General features: G+C 45.2%; 1 protein-coding gene across 10 annotated transcripts in view; it reads left to right on the top strand.

Annotated features, from left to right (window-relative positions):
* LOC121592539 (potassium channel subfamily T member 2) overlaps positions 1–17,223 on the top strand; it is a 152,514-nt gene that overhangs the window by 41,713 nt on the left and 93,578 nt on the right. For 3 of the 10 annotated variants that reach the window (XM_041914079.1, XM_041914100.1, XM_041914097.1), the window contains exon 2: positions 10,524–11,432. The exons of 3 other annotated variants lie outside the window; for them this stretch is intronic. In XM_041914079.1, coding sequence (XP_041770013.1) covers positions 11,212–11,432 — 221 coding nt within the window. In that variant the 5' untranslated portion in view covers positions 10,524–11,211. The remainder of the gene's footprint in view (positions 1–10,523; positions 11,433–17,223) is intronic. 4 more of the 10 variants (XM_041914081.1, XM_041914085.1, XM_041914082.1 and 1 more) reach the window with 4 other exon arrangements.

Raw genomic sequence — 17,223 nt, 5'->3', positions numbered from 1 at the left:
CCATCATTTTTAAAAGCTTTAAACTTATGAATAAGAAAGCGACATTAAAATATCCTTTAGAGCTCGGTTAGAAATGGATCCCCCATTAGTGAAAGGCGATAAAAAGCTCCCGGCTGAAGTCGTAAAAAAGTAAAAAAGCCCGCTCAAACAGCGCAACAAGTGCGGAACCGTATTGAGTATTGATTTTTCCTCCACCACCGTTAATGATTTCTGCTGGCGATTATCCACCCAGCTGAAATATGAATTATTGCTTTGTGGAAAAATCAATTACCTTGATGAAACCGGCGCTCAAATTAATTAGCAGCTCGGCCAGCGGAGAATTATGGTTTACGATCAGCATTGACAAATAAATTCTGAGCGTGTCATCAACGTGAAATGACACTTGTTTGTGGGACTGAAAGGATGGATCCCGTGTTAAGTATACTAGCTTCCTTCTAACGTTCACTATTGAAGCACTATTTTGCTCTAAAACCAACAACTTCTTCCCTAATATCAACATGTTTACAACCATCTTCCGATACACCTTTAGCATCATCTCAGCCTCAAGAAGAGGTCGTGAAGAATTCCCTCACAAATCCCGGGCTTCCTAGTGAAGGGAATTGCCAGCCCGACCGTGAATTTAGCACTGACTTAGCACTTTGTCATTCGCAGCAAATCCGCATTCGGGTTGAGCATAAACCACGTTGATGGGATTTTGATTTGCATATCCACTTTGCCTTTGCTGGAATGCTTTCAGGCGCCGCCGCACGGTTGCTGTTGGTGACAGAAATGATGTTTTCGTGGACGGTCTATCATCAATGCCAAAGATGACTGGGAAAGTGGTGCTTTTTATCTCGTTTCTCTCGAATTGCGTTTGCGGGTATGCTTACCTCAAGATTTTTGCTTCAATTTCGTACAAAGAAGTCCCTTTTATTGGAAGGATCTATTGGTACGGCGCTTTAATGCTTTGCCTGTGCTATGCTTTGAAGGATTTTGCACGTGCTTTATGATGGCTTCGTGATGGCTGCAAGCATGACGAGGACCGTTTCCCTTGATGCACACATAGTAGTAAATGTTTATGTGGTCTCTCTTTGCCGCGAACGCAAACCCTCACACGCAACACACCTTCACGTAGCATAATAGTTGGGTAAATATAAAAGCAACCAACCATTGACGTTGGCGCAATTGTTGGCGGGGTGGAGTTGGGGATCAACTTTGCCTTACCCTAGGCTTCTCGTAAGACTTTTGCTCAAATCTAGCAAAACGTTCACTGGCGATGGTTCCGAGCTGCTCCTTCTCAAACGAAAACAAGCATGCAAACAATGTTTTTGCCCTTGGAAGATCCTGAATTCCGAATTTGATGCGACCGAACAGCGAGTGTCTGAGTGAAATTTACACTCTACGTTTTGCTCGTTTGGAAGAAAACTTTTCCGGTAGCGAGTGAGGTTGGTGAGGTTTTTGGTTCGATTTTTTTGGCCCCAAATCTTTAGGGCTGATGTTGTGCACTTTTGTAGAGGATTCACGTGCGCTACTACTCGTAGGAATACGTGCCCCTTGCTTCGGTTATCCAGCACAGTGCAGTGCAGGGTGGGAAAAAGTTTAAATTTATTGAAAATATTTTCTGCTGCATGGTTGTAGGGGAAAGTGCGGCGTTAGGTTTAACAAAAAGTAAATTATTGCTGTGGCGTATTTAGGGAAATTGTTTAATATGGTACGTTCGTACTAAAAACAGGGAAAGTGTGTTTTAGGAGCTGATGCAGGTGCTACATTTGATTTGTAGTTTGAGTTTGTTTGTGAGTTATTTGTTCACATATAGCAAGCTCAGCATAACGCCTTAAAGTATGCAACTTGCAGTACAAAATTCTGCTTTGTTTCAATATCCATACTCAGGTTCATGAGCACTTCAAGAAAAGTATGTAAAACATTCAACAAATAATCATTTTCTTTCCTGCTTACTTTTTTGCCTGGTTAGCAGACACTTTTTTATTATACTGAAATGAAACATTTCAAACTCAGTCAAATATTTCATTACAAATTGTGTTCTCCCCCTATCACATTCCTTCTATTCTCTGGGTAAAGTGTTAAAGAAACGCTTGAAAGTCAGTGAAAAAATGAGCTCATGTCACGCAACCGTGCTTACTCATGACGGCCACCACCACGACCATCCCCCCCCCCCCTGGAATGTAGGCAACAAAGGCTAACTGGAAAGCCGAAAACTGGCGTGTAATACGACGGAAGCTCCCGGAGTCATGATGGGCTTACAGTACGAGCCGTTAACTCCATTTGTTATTTTCTTACTTGGGCGTTTTGCTTTTGCTGCCACTGAAACCGACCATGTGTTCAGTCCGGTTTTGATGAAGAGGAATGAGAAATGTGGAGCTGGTGCTGGTGGAGCGGTGTGGAACGTACGAAGACTTGTTTGACGTTGTTTTGACATTGAACCCAGGCGAGCCAGCAAAAAGTCTCACAAAACCCCACGCTTCCATTACTACGGTTTGATGGATTGTCGAGGAAAATGTCTGAGTTGGATTTAAACTAGTTTTATACAATGGACATCTTTTCAACTGTAAGCTTTCAACAGTTTTTATGTCTTGTCTTGTGTCTTGCACGGTAGAAGATGTTCCTTGAAATCAACAACACCCTTCTTCGTACTTGAAACGTTTCCGAGACTTCCAGATGGCAGTTTGTGCGAGGAACCATCGCTAGAATCGGATAGCTCCGTGTCCTCATCGTATCAACAGCGATCGATTGAATCATCTTCAGCAGAATTGTGTAACTGAAACGGTGTGTGCCGTGACGATTTGGTAATCGTTTGTTGTTGCACCAATCGTTAACCTACTTCGAAACAAGCCGGGGATCTTCCAGCCGGGGAGACATAATTTCCGATCGATTACACTTTCTCGATTTGTTCCATCGTTGCTTTTTCCTTATCAATCGGGCATTTTTCCCCGTTCCGGTAATCGATTATAAATGAATTTGATTTTTCCTTTCACCTTCTCTTTAAATGGCTCTTCGTTTGTTTGGGGGGAACAGTAAAAATGAGCAAGAGGTATCTGGTATCTGCGTGACTCGCTACAGGAGAGTATTTTGAAATTTGTTCTTATTTGTTTTCTATAATATATAAGGAAATCGACAGACACACATATTAAAAATGTTGTCATTACTCCTGGTAGACGAATCGTCTGGAGCATTCCGAATCAAGTTTATCCCCATTGATAACTGAACGAAACGCTTTCAACCGGTTAGGTGAAAATGTACCTGAGGCGTTGAAAATAAAAACCCCAAATCCAAGTCAACATTGCTTTTTTTCCGGCACCGTCCAGCTTTGAACTGTCCGTTGAGACGAAGCACAAACACAAGGCTCCACAATCAAACCACATCAAACGGAGCGCGAATTCCCAGCGCAGATCACGCAAGCGAGCTTTGGCTTCGGCAACTCTCTTTTCAATTTTCAAACCAACTCCACGTCTGTTTGATGTGACTTTGGCATTCGACCAGTATGTGAGCGTGTGTGTGTGTGTGTAACAAATCGCCGTAGAATCAAATGTCAAACTCCTCCCGATGGACGGATATCAATCACTTCTGGCGAAAGACTCGCATGGCTGTACGTACGAAAATATCGATAGCAGTGATTATGGGGCAATTTTGTACGATTTGCTCCGGTGGGAGAGAACACTGCTGCAGAAACATGACCTCCATCGTAGGTGGTGGAAGCGTTGAGAAGAGAAAACGAAGAGCTGCCAACAGCGAGAAAGCGAATTGTTGTTCCAAAGTAACGTGATACGGATGGAAGGAGGAAAGAAACCAAACAATTCAGGAACAAACTGCAAACGACATGGAGATTCCATTTTACGATTATGGGTGGACTTTTCAGGCGTTTCAAGATAGCGTTTTACGGCATCGGAGTTGTCGGAGTCGTCAAAAAAGTTGTGCGAGTTTTTTCTTTACATTACCATGGAAGAGGAGAACGTGTTTTTGTGCGTCCGTTTGCATTAAAAAAGAAAAGCTCAAATCGCTTACATTACTTTCAACCGCACCGAGGAAACATGATTAACAAACAATGATCCGAGTCGTAAAGCATCAGAAGCTCTTCTTCGCAAAAAGCACGCCAACATGACGAAGATTATTGTTTCATATTTCATTTCAATTTCCCCAAATCATTTCATGCGCCATGGCACCAGGTAGGCAGTCCATGGTTAACACCGCATGGGCGGCCCCCTGTCACGAAGCATTGCAAACGGAAACGTTCACCTAACGATACAAGACCCATTATTTGAAACAACAATCCACTCCCAGTTGGATTGTGGGCGGCCGCTTCTCCACTGGTTAGGTTTTACTGTCCGCAGAAAAGTCCATCTAATTGACACCATTGTCGGGAGATAAGCTGTATGCCGAGTGGCAAACTGTTCCAAAGCCATGCTCTGGGCACCACCTTCGGTGGCTCTGTTTGGGAGTTTGGGAGTAAAGAGTGTTGTGACAGAAGCAAAACAACGGCCCGGAACAAAGTCCCATTTGTGGGAGATGATTATGCGATCGTGTTGAGCCTTGAACGTTTCGAATGTGGAGCGGAATGCATTGCAGGACAACAATTCCCACAACGGCTCGATGACACGGTGACTCGGTGAGGCCCGTGGGTATTAGAAATCTACCGCAATCAACCCCACAATGCTGCGCAACTGGTGCCTAGTGTCAGCGTAGCGGTACACTCCTGTGCCGCTCCTGTATGTCAGCTTGATAGTTTTCAATAAAAGCCCAGGCCTGTGTTTCCCCTCTCTGCCACACGCTCTCACCCCGTGAGTGAGTGGGAAGATCCGAACTTTAATTAACATACGACAAGGAAGGATTCCTGTACGTATGTATCAAGCTCACCCACTGCTTCCTGTCAAAACGCTCAAGCTTCCGATGCGATGTGGTGCATGTGCACGAAATAAGGTCCATGTCGTTGCTGCTGTTCCTGCTGCTTTGTGCCATTCATTCCATTCATTTGTGCCCTCACCTCTTGGGTGTGATTTTTCACCAATCGCATGTGTCAGTGGGAGGATGTGAAAAGCTTCACCACCATCCAAGCTCACTCGAACAATACCGTGCACTGTAGTAAAGCTCTGCCCACACCCGCTGGGAAGTATATTGCTTTGTTTTCAACGAAAATGTGGCAGCAACCGAGGAGCGGACGGAGACCGGGAAGCGCTGATGAACATACCATAAGCCCATTAACAGACATTATAGCATTAATGGCAGGATCATAAAGAAAGCGTGCAAAATCACATGCTTTCACGTGTTTCTGTCACCCCGAAAGCGGGACCGGAGCGGGACCAGAACATCGGGTAGTAGTGGCACAGCGACACAGCGCACCGCGTTAATGTGGTCGTGGGAAATTGTGGTTTTATGAGTCCTGCGGACTCATGGCGACAAAGTTTATGAGTTTTTGAGGTTGAATGTATGTTTGGACCTGCTTGGGAAATTGTTTTACAACGCTGGATTGAGCTTTATTGCAGAAGAAGGTGGTACTGTAGAAGCTTTTAGCACTTGGCGGGCATGGATCAAACATAAACATGCGAATGTGTTGCAGCTTTGGTTAAATACGCCTTTTTAAATCGCTTTAAGCTCTAGCAAATATCAAAGATCAATATTTTTTGTATTACTTGTACGCTATTGCCACATCGTTCGTACGCTGAACATTGAGTCGGAGAATGCCGGCTGTGTCTAAATACGAATCAATTGCCAATCGGAATCGATCGGGAAGTGAATCGTCCGGAGTGAAACGAAACAGCTTCCCCAGGAAAAATCCTCTCACGCGTTCAAACTTCCACGCTGTGACTGGAATACGAAATGAAATTTTGCCCCAAAAGATAAGTGTTTCGAATCCCTACCATCCCATATTCTGGGCTTGTCTTTCCTTTCTTCGCTTGGCTGTCAATGTCAAAGAGCATCGCTATACCCACTCTTCAGGATGCCTAGACTGTGTCGGCGGTGTCTATTTGTGAGGTCGGTTGTTTCGAGCATCAAAGATAAATTTGTGCTGCTCAATAAATTTGGACCCATGTGTAGGGTCCTTCCCGGCTACACGCTCTATAACGACGTACGGCAACAGCTGTTGGAGCTGAATGGCTAATCTCGATAAGAATAAGGTTGATACGATCCTTCTCCCATGCTTATGCAGTCCTTGACCGTGTCCGATGGCCAGTTGATTGACGAGCAGATAGTTGCTAGCTGACGCAGGACGACTTTCTTCGTCCGTTCATTTGCGTTGCGCGTTCCGTAAAATCTTGTTGGGATAATTTAATCAAGTTGTAAGTAATTTGATTCAAAAGATTAATGTGTAATGTCTTGATGGCTACATTTAGCTACACAACGCCTGAAAGTATGCAATCCGTATGACATCAGTCACTTAATTGCCTTTTTGATAGCAAAGATTCAAATTTTGCACTTTTTCCGTAGAAAGTTTGTTCGGTTGTAATATAAGACACCAATTCAATGGTGAAAAAGGACAACCATCTAGCGAAAAGACACAATCCAGGCGTTAAGACTCTTCCAAACCGTTTATTCCATACGAAACACTCCGAAGGAGTGCCGTAAATAAAACCACCATTAATTCCCCTCGAGGTGATTTTGTTGCTTTTTTCCGTTCTATCTCCTTCGCACTGAAGCCAAGGATTGTAGCCGTGTTGAAAGAAGTAGGACGTAGATCGGTCGAAAGAGTTGGAGCTAATCTCTATTCCGGTGAAAGATGAAAGACGCTTTAATTTATTCAGTATCACACCAAGGTGGTGAGGCATTTGCATCATACCAGGCTGGAAAAAGGGCGTCGCTAAATCGCGACGACATCGACACCGTACCACGTGCAAAGATTATGCTGAATTAGGCATTAGGCTTTCTTTCCCGGGAGCGCTGAATTGTTGAATAAAAGAATACTGCCATTGATTGTGTTTTTTTAACAATGATTCCCGTCCTTGAGAAGAACTTAAAGACAACCGTCAAGGAGCAGGGTGTATTGTTGTTAGGTGCACGTTGTATTTTACACATTTTTGTAAGGATATTTATCATATTTCCTTTAAATTTCTTCCATCGCCTGAAGGTTGCCCTGAAAGAAGTTTGTCTCTGCCTGCCTGCCAGCCTGTCTGCCTGTTCGAGCATGGAAAAGATTTGCCTTCTTACAGCTCTCGCTGTCTTCGTAACGCATTCGACAATAAATTTAGCACCACCAACGCCAACGGGTCGGCCGATTTATCATTGAAGGTGTTCTCGTTTATCTTGTGCCAACCAGACGAACGTGACCGCGGGAACAGCGAGAGGTGAGCGCGATGGCATTAGCTCCTCATTAAAAACCAGAGCCAAATTAAATAAAAACGAAATGAATTTTCATCCAGAAGATGGACTGTACTTTGCTCGGTGAAGATTAAATACTATGGTAGTAAAGTGTGAATGTCTTCGTTGGGTCAAATCCTTGCTATGCAAAAATCATTAGCAAATCAACACATTGATCCATTCCATCCCCAGTAGGTGGTGATTCAAAGTGAAGCATTCATCAACTTGTCACCTCTGAGCGTCTCCCACACACTTGCAGGGCTTGCTTTGATCTGAAATAGCATCACTCTGTAGGCGTACAGCCGAATATTGATCAGTTTTCGAAGTAGAAGAAGAAGAAGAGCCCTGACGAAAGCCGTCGTGAAAGGATTGGGTTGGGCGTTTATATCCTTTGCCTTTTTCCAGGAAATTCCCTGAGCTCCTGTTAAAGCTTCGGGTTTTCAAATCAAAACACGCAGGCCGGCCGCAGCAAGTTAAACCGTAAGGATCGCACAATACATTATTCATGTATGCGGAAGAGAAGGGTTTAGCGTCAACTTGTTAGCCTGGTTGTTTTACAGGCATTTGGTGCCAACACGAACGCCTCTGCAGTGTGCAAAACTTCTTTACGCAATAGTTGTACTGCGGTGGAACCTACAGCAGCAGAAGAAGACATTGACGAACCAACTGAGCGAGCTTTTGGGGAGGAGGAATTTGCTCAAGTATAGATGCCGTTTATTTAGGTCAGGTCGGGCGTTTTTTTTTTTGTCCTTTCCTTTCTATCCCCGTTTCAATCAGCCATTGGACGCATCGTGACATCAGGTGTAACACACTTATTGATCGTGTAAAGTGACATATTTATGGGGTATGCTCAGATTGACCTTACTTTCCTATTCCTGTATCCACACCGATGAAGGGGTTCACCTTTCGGACTCATTAGATGTTCTCTCCTGCATAGCATTGATCACTGACATGTATTAGATGTTCACTTTAACTTGCCAAGGGCAACACGCAATGCACGATAAAGGACAAAGTTGTGCTGTGAAAGTCTTATTGAAACGATGAAAACATTATCTATGCGTAACTTGATACTGACTTATACAATTCGTTTCGATGCCGCAGAATCAACGACAAACATTTTTGTAAATATTTACACATCATCTTTACATTTAATTTATTCTCCACAAACCAATCGATCGTTTGATTTGCATTATGCCGTAGTTGTAATTTTGCTTCACTTGCTTACGGGTCCTCCCCTGAACCGTCCAACCCTCCGGTCAATCGATCGGAACTGATGATTAATGAGATACTGCAAATAATCCTCCCACTCTGATCCATCGTTCCATGTTGACTGTTGTGAATCATTTAACATGCGTATTCCGTCAGTGTAATAGAATCACCAGAGAAGACCAATGGGAAGTGAAATTGTTTGTTTTTGGATAAACCGAGTCAGCTTGTGCAAGACAGAAATGAAAATCTATCAATCGAAGAAGAGGAAATTTATCTGTCAACCGATGATGGTACCGGGGTGTTGAATTATGCATACTGGGCAGCAGGCAGAGGCAGGCAATTAGAAAGCCATTTATCGCGAAAAACCAATTTATACCAAACAGTTTGTGTGCTGTGGGTGAAAAGAGTTTGTGTTAATGGAAACATTGAAACGTTTCCCGGCCAACCTTTCTACAATTAATCGAAACTTTTACCCGATGACACCCGGCGACATCTGTTGGGTGGCAGTGCGAACTAATTCACCTTCCAATGGCTACTGGGGATTAAACCCTTTTAAAGGCTTAGCGTAAAAGCGTTTGATGGTACGTCCAGATTACGCCGGCTTATCGCTTCTGATTCATTTGGGTCTCTTTTCGGAGAGCGGCAACCATTAGATGGAATCACTTTCAGTTCCAATGTACGGTACAGTTCCGTGGAATAGGGGGATTTTGCCTCATTTAGCCATTACGACTTGTTCAATGCGGGAAAAGCGGTAGAACAACGAATGTATGGAAACTAGATTATTTATACTATCATTTATCATCATATTTCCTACACATTCACCGGCAATTATTGTACAAATTGTTTTCTCTCTCTGTGTGTGTGCCATATTTCCTCCCATCATTTCTGTGCAGTACAAAGAGGCCCACCGTCATGAATCATTGCGTTACATGACGTTACGACCAAACAAAAAAGGCACAACAAACAAACGACAAATAAGCAAATTCGGCCCCAAATGGTCCATTCTTTCATTCTGCCAGCAACCGACGCAAACCGTTCACCAAAATTCGCATTCGTGCGCAATAATTATTGTTTGCTTTGCTTTGCAACTCTTCTGGCGTGTGGAGCTGGGCAAGCAAATCGACGTTTCTCTTTTTTGGTGAAACACGAAACAGAGCACAGGGAAATATTTCATTTTACAATCCCAGTGTTTTGCAGGAGAAATTCGCAACACCGACACTTTATTTATTTTCAACTCAACAATGGTGGTGCGCTGGTACGGTACGGCTTGCACCGCTTACGCCACTGACACCATTTCGGGGCTGCGCACGCGTTTGTGTGTGTGTGTGTGCGCAAAACTTTCCTCACGAAATGTGAGGACAGATTGCGAAAAGAACGGGAAGAATGGTAATCCCTTACAATGGGCGATGATAATTGACACTGGGTGAGGAAAATGTGCAAATACGCTAAAATGGGAAAATTGGGAATGTAGGAAAAACAATCTAGCTAAAAAGACAATTGTCCCCTATTTCGTCAACAAATGCATGGAAATGTTTTTCTATTCTACTTTGTTTACCTTTTCCTCTTATCAGACACACGAGAAAACTCAATTTCGTAACATAATGCTGTAAAATTTCACCCATGAAGTGTTAATTTTCCACCCAGCATCTTTCTCCGCAAAATAAAAGAGGCACACCTTACAAGACAACTTTGTTCTTTCAGTCAAAATTTTGCACAACAAACACACCCAAAAAACAACACAAGTGAAAATGTGATTTACCTTCACCCACTCCCTGGCTTTTTTGCGCGAACATAAAGGCCTCACCCCGTGCGGAGGCGAATGCAATCAAAATATTCCAAAAATCTTGATCCAAAAGTACGCCCTACGATCGAAAAGGTAGAAGGGAGGGAGCTGCGTCAGGTTGCGTATTCTCAGTGCGGTCGTGATTTGTGTGTTTATTTCTTTGGCGTTGTATGTTTGCGCGTTGGCGCGTTTCTTGGGAGGTTTGTTTTGAGCGGTCTGGAAAAGCGTCATCTGCTCTCCTTCACAGCGAAAAACACACCACCCCAGCCAGCAAGACGGACGGGAGGGGGTGGCCAACAGTGCGTGTGTGTGTGTGTGTGTGTGTGTAGGTAATGGTGGTGGTTTTGATTTATGTAGTGTGTTGAGGGCAGGTTGAAAAGTAGTGTGACGACGGCGCAGGGTTGGTAAGTCGTGTGTCCTCGTGGTGTCGTGCGTACCGACGAAACGGGCGGAGGGGGGGGGGGGAGCATTCGACACGGCTTCTTCTAGCGGCCGTACCGATGTGATCCAGTCAGTGGCAGTAACGGTGCGAGCAGGCAATCATCGCGGTACGGCCAATATTTCGTCTACGCCGTAGATCTTCATCAGTCAGTGGCGTTGCGCGTCGCTCGGGAGATAATACTCGCCGGAAAAGAAAGTGATTAAAATCGAGCTGTGGTGAAGCATCAAAGTGAAGTCGATTAGCGTGTGTGTGTGTGTGTTTGTGAGCGTGTTACTAATTAGCGTTAAATTAGTGCGTCTTAAGGGGTGTCGCGCGCGCTCTCATACGCAATGCGGTACCATCGATCGTACGCTATCGCAGCTAGCGTCGTCGCGTAAGGCATGGCCGTGTGTCGATCGGCGGTCGGAGCAGTCGGAGCGACAAAAGCAGGGCTCGACGGGAGTGGTGGTGAGGCAGGCGGCGCCACCAGGTGGTGCCGGGTGGCGGGGCAAATATGAGCAAGTTCCGTATCAGTTACAGTGCGCTGGGTATGTCCGAAGAAAGCTGCAACTCGACCAGCAGTGCGAAAGCATTACGAATCGTTAATTTTCCCCCAGAAACCTTCGATGGCACGCCGGTGGAGGGTTCGAGGAGGGGCTCGAAGTTTTTCCAGCGGCCCCGCTCGATGTCCGCCTGGAGCGACATCAGCCGCAGCAGCATACGGCTGGACGAACGGTAACTATCGGAGCTGCAGCCTGATTAGCATCAAATATCGTATTAACCGTCTACTGCAGAGTTGGACTATTCCATCAACTCCCAGTTGCGGGCAAGAAGGACTGATAAAGTTATGATTTATTCATTGGTTCATCATATTATAATTTAATTTATCAGCAATGTTTCTTTGGAAATTGACTGAACTTTAACCTTTCCCACTGCAATAACAAAATGTTGTATCGCGCCAGGGGTGGTCAATTTAGGATCGATTGAAACAATGACCACTTTATAACAAAATGAGTGAAGATCACTAAAGATCTATCTAATATGAAAGAGAATGATCAAATAGTAAATTCATCATTGTGATTTTCATGATTCAAATAGTTCCCCCTACACCACCAAAGTAGTTTGACAAACCCTGACCTCCTACAAAGCACTACATTGTCTACCCTAGCAGTATCAAAACACAAAACCCAGTCCACACTTCCCAAAAATTGACATCATACCGGTACAGAAAAGTTTTTCCATAACAAATAGTTCTCCACGACACGAGACAGGACGGGCGTGAACTGTGAGCTATTTCAACTGCTGGGTCAGCTGCTGTCTGGCAGTTGCTTTCACCACCAGAAGGAACAATCGCTAGAGAAAAGGGTTCAATTCCAGCAGAACTTTTCGACAACTCTTCGGCCACTTGTGCGACTGAGGTTTCGTGGTAGCTTGGGAAGCGAGAGCTTTTACTGTGCGGAGTGGATGTATAAAGTTTTCCCGACGCTTTCCGAGTATTGGAGAAGAGTAATTTGCAAATTTAATTCTGTGGTCAGTGTAGCATTTCGTAATATGCAAGCAAGTATTTGCGTCTGGCGAGAAGAACGAAGATGACAGGCGAGTTAGAAAGAACTTAAAATGATAATTTATCTTCATGTTCATTCCATAATTTCTTGCATTTGAAACTTCCCACTCGTCTCAAGTCTAGACTTATAATCCGTTGTACTACATCTCAACTGGTTAGCAGCAAAAGTGAAGACGAAGAAGAAGAAGAAGAAGAAGAAGAAGGAAATTAATTTCTCTATCTTATCGCACAATCTGTGTACTTTACTCGAAGGGAGTCTGTGCAAATCCAAGTAGAAAAAGCGCTCCCCTAAAGCGTTTGTCGTCGACAGATTCAGGTTTGCTCCTGTTGCAGAAGCAAGATTATTATCTGGTTCCGTTTTTTTCTGTCCACAGGGCCTATATGTTCTGCTTTAGCTCTTATCTGAGTGTTTTTTCTTCTCTTTCTTTTCGTTTTTTTGCAGGTAAGTGGCACAACAAACATCCTTCTCGCAAACATACGCCCAGAACGTCCTGGGAACGCAAATGTGGAACAAACTTGTGAAGCAATCATTTTCTGCCAAGCCGAGACAAAAAGAAGTGTGGCGGAGTCGTATTACATACAGGCAAGTGATGTTGTTGTTTTTTTAAAGTCATTCTCCAACCAACGAAAGTGGTCCGGGATACGGCCGTGTAGTCCGGCCGTCGTCCTTGTCGTCGTCGTCGAGTAGTAGGGGTGGTTGTTTGTTGTGGAGATTTATTTTAACCAGCAAGCTGCAGGAAATTTTAATTGCAAACCTAGCCTACTATGATGTGCGGCGCTGTGGGGAACGGGGTGCTCACACGTGAGCGTGAGGGTTGTTTGCAGCCACCTCGGCATGATAAGGCAGCATGCAAACGACCTAACAGGTTGGTGAGAGTGGACGACGACGAACAAGAAGTGATGTTGAAGAAAGGTTTCATAAGCCATGTGCAGGTGCCATGTGGACAACCCTGGCTGCCCATGGGGACACCGTGCGTAATGAATATTAATCACCCCCAGCGTCACATTCGGTCGGTGCATAGCGTCCAGCGGTGGTGGTGCTGCTGCTGCTGCTGCTGCAGTTGCTGGTGCGCACACGGTAATAATGCGAAACATGTCCCGGGTCGAAAGGGGTTGACTCGTACTGCACGCAACCCAATCAACCGATGCTTCCAAAGCGTTCAACGCGTGTGTGTGTGCGCGCATGGGGTGTCGCAACGCGGCGCGCAATCGACATTCGGGTAGGAATAAAATGCTTACTAATGAACGCATGTTGCACAAGCATTCAATTATGGAATTTATTACGACAAAAATGTAATAAGTCTTTTGGTGTATAAAAGGGGAGAGGAGGTGTGTCCGCAGCCTAGCCGAGACATTGACCGTGGCACAGTGCGCCCGTTTTTGTTTTTTAATTGTACGCAAATGGGTGGTACGGGGTGGCGCCAACACGCCGGTCCCAAGACCGGTTACTTGGACGCACGCAACGAAGCGAATGCAGCTGGGATCTCGCTCGTCGGCGGCTCTGGGTTTTGGGGCAACGAACTAGTCGCTCAGCGTGAGTGCCACATGGTGTACATGCGCACTTGCGGCAGGAACACTGAGTGCCAACACTAAGAAACTGACAGTTGGCGCTACGTGATGGTTTACCGTTCCTTATTCGAATTCATTCATTCAATTCATTGCTACATGCTCTTCGAATTCATTCATTCTTGGTGTTCATTTCGCGCAGTACGAAAGCTTCATTACCGGAGCTTTTTCGAAGTAGAAACCCATTTCGTCTGCCCGCCGCATGCCTTTGAACAGCTCTTTGAATTTGAATATCATCATTTCCGTCCCAAAAGCTCCCTTTTCTCATTATGTATGTGTAATGTGGGGTTTTTGCGTTTATTTTTAAACATTCTCTTTTGCGTTCGAGTTTCGTGTTTGTGCCGTCAGCCAGGAAGGTACTCAGCGAAGGTTATTCTTGGACCCGTGCGCGTCCGTGCTGCGGGACCATTTGCAGTTTCTATTTCGCAACCATCTCCACTAATCTCTGGTAATAATTACTCCACACGCGTTAGAAGCACCAAGGACGACGGCGGCGAAAGCACGTCTCATTAACGGAAATATTAGCGCATAGTCGGTCGGTCGCAGCACAGCGCGGTGTTAGGGGCTTAGGGTGTAAAAAATTAGAAAAATGTGTTTGTTTTTACCGTTGGCATTTATTAACAGTGACTCTCGGCCGGTGGGAGAGGTGGGCTGGAGGCTCGTTAATTAGAATTTCGCTTTACGCTTTACTCCTACCATCGGTCGAGCCGAATATTGGCATGCGGGGGAGCGGACCAGAGTAGCCTTGTGTCACTTGCCCTGACCTATAGAAGTTGTGGCCGAATCGCTGGACCATATCGCACGATGGACTGTGCAGGCTCCTGAGGACGTCGACACTGTTTACACACACCTTGAAGTAAATGCACTTTGCTATAAATCATTCATTCATGCTTCACATGCTTTCACACGCTTTCGTGGAAATGTGTGCCCGAGGTTTGGCAAGCTTTCGCAATGATTTTGGAGGGCAAAAGACGCTTCAAAGTAACAAAAAAGAAGAGAGAGAAAAAATATCGAGCCATGTCAAATATGGGATAAATAATTAATGCAATAAAGTTTAAGTGCTGCCGAGTCTTGTGGGTGGGTCCTGGGTGCGAATGCTCACCCGCCTCGCTCCCGGGGACATATGCAAATGGACCTTTGGAAATGCAAAAAGGTATGCGATACACTACTCACACTTTCATTCCCTCTTTCTCCTGTCGAACTGTACTGACTTCAGCAAAGTGTATGTTTTTCGGGTTTTTTTTTTGTTATTGCCAACAGTGAGTTTCTTCTAACCCCGAGACACACTTTACCCATTTCGTTTCACGTCAATCGGCATCTTTATGAGCATGGAGGGACAAGGGAAAGTTGTTCCCCACGTGTATAAGAAAGCTTTCTGGTGGAGCCTTCTGAGCGGAAAAGGCGAAAGTGACAAAAGCGTGGTTGTGAGTTTTTGTGAGTATAATCGAGGTGAAAGGTGAGGCCGTAAATCAAGCACACAAGCCAAGGTCGGCTTAGAAGCTGACCGTGCAGAACGGGACGAAACCGGGTGGTTGGAGGTTGGATTCTTTCGGATTATTTTCGGAACGCACTGATTGCACGGCTACACGCAAAGCACTCATAAAAATTGATTACGCATAAATGAAACCAAGCCGGTGGCGTGTTCTGTCCGCCAGACATTAATTGTTGGCTATCGATTTCAATCCTCACTTCCTGTGCATAATCGCCGCCTGCTGCGTTGCATTATACCGGCGGCAGGTCACCAAACATGATGTTGCGCTGCTGTAACTTCTCTGGTTTGGTTTATAACCATAGAAGAAGAAGACAGCCGTCGGCTGCGCAATCTTTGACATGATGTTTGTGCGCCCATTCGCTCAGTACAAAGTTGAGCCCTGATGTTTGCTTCCTTCGTAAGCATATTTACGGCTATGGCTGGTGGTTTGGTTTATGCGTTTTTCCCCCCTCACGAGTGTCTGTATGCTGGGAACTGGTTGCCTCAGCCATTTCTCTCAGCAAACTCCTTCCCGTCCGAAAGGAAAGCGTGGTAACTTCTCCGGCGTACATCAGCAAAATATGTTTGGCGCTTGTTCGCTTTCGGGCCGTTCCTGCAGGCGCTACTGCTGTTAAGGATGGGGTGACTTTTCTAAAGGCACGGCCTACTACTGTGTTTGTGTGCTCGCGCGAGTTTGTTGGCAACATGCTGCTACTGCGAAGTGGGCCGGCTCGGGAGTGGCGGAGTCGGAGTGGCGACGAATCGCGACTGTAAAGAACAAAATACTGTTCCCCGGAATAATTAACATGTCCCGGTTGTGCTTTGCTGTCGCCGGGGCAATGTAATACACCATTCCGTTCGACACCGAAATGCTTTCGTCGCGAGCCGTTGTTGGTGGGTCGTTTAGCGCGCGCGCGCGTGGACAAAGAATCAAGATGAGCTAAAGATGTTTGTTAAATACAAGTAAAAGAGCATGCCCAAAACTTCAGTTATAATGAAAGAAAGGGAGTGTGCCCATTGTAACCTTTTTAAAGCCGTCTAGAAAGGTTTGTTCCAAGAAAATGAACGCTGGAATGAATTAATTGAGCAAACTCCATGGACAATGGAACAATTTTGATACACCTTTAATTGCATTGCAACTAAATGCGTTTACTGTACACGATCGTGATCGATCGAAGGCACGCCCTAAACATCCTGGCATTCATTTCAAAGGGAGTGAGAAAATCAATTTTACCCACCGGCTATCCTCATCGTGTCATCGCTTCTGTTGAAGAAACGTGGTCCATTCTGGTACAACTAATTGAATGATATTTCCAATTTATTCCTGCAATTAAAATCAACCAGCATGATCGGCTTCGACGTTTCCGACGTACTGCTGCGGCTGTGAACCTGCTGCGGCTGCCATCGTATACCGTACCAGACACGTATACGCTCCCAAACCCACGGTATTGTTTACATTTCCTCACTCGTTAAACGTTTATTTACAATTTTCTCGTACAGCAGACGCATGCTGGGAACCTCGCCGGAGCAGAAAGTTAGAATGAAAAATTGAAATGTCGGCATAAAGCATAAAGAACAGAAAATACGTACAAAAACAGACGCGCAAAGGACGTGCACCAAGATTTACCGATCATTCTGCCTCAGACAGCCGGTTGCACGAGGTACGTGTCCGGCTTCGTTCTATGGCTTCATTTTGAAGGGAAAATAACAAAAAAGGGTTCCCGTGCTCAGATTCCTTCCAATTGCTCATCGAAAGTCGGCAGCCGCAGGCGAGCGATGATGCTCAAAATGGTGTTGTTGGGTCATAATTTTTAATTAAATATTACATGCCTCATTAGCGCTGGAGGGGGAACGAGTGGGGCCGCAGTTGGGCAACAGCTGACGGGCGATTTTCCATTCCCCCGTGTTCTGAGGTGCAAATTGTT

The sequence above is a fragment of the Anopheles merus genome, chromosome 2L (genome assembly GCF_017562075.2).
Source record: "Anopheles merus strain MAF chromosome 2L, AmerM5.1, whole genome shotgun sequence".
NCBI classification, from domain to species: domain Eukaryota; kingdom Metazoa; phylum Arthropoda; class Insecta; order Diptera; family Culicidae; genus Anopheles; species Anopheles merus.
This window is presented reverse-complemented; position numbering and strand designations above follow the sequence as displayed.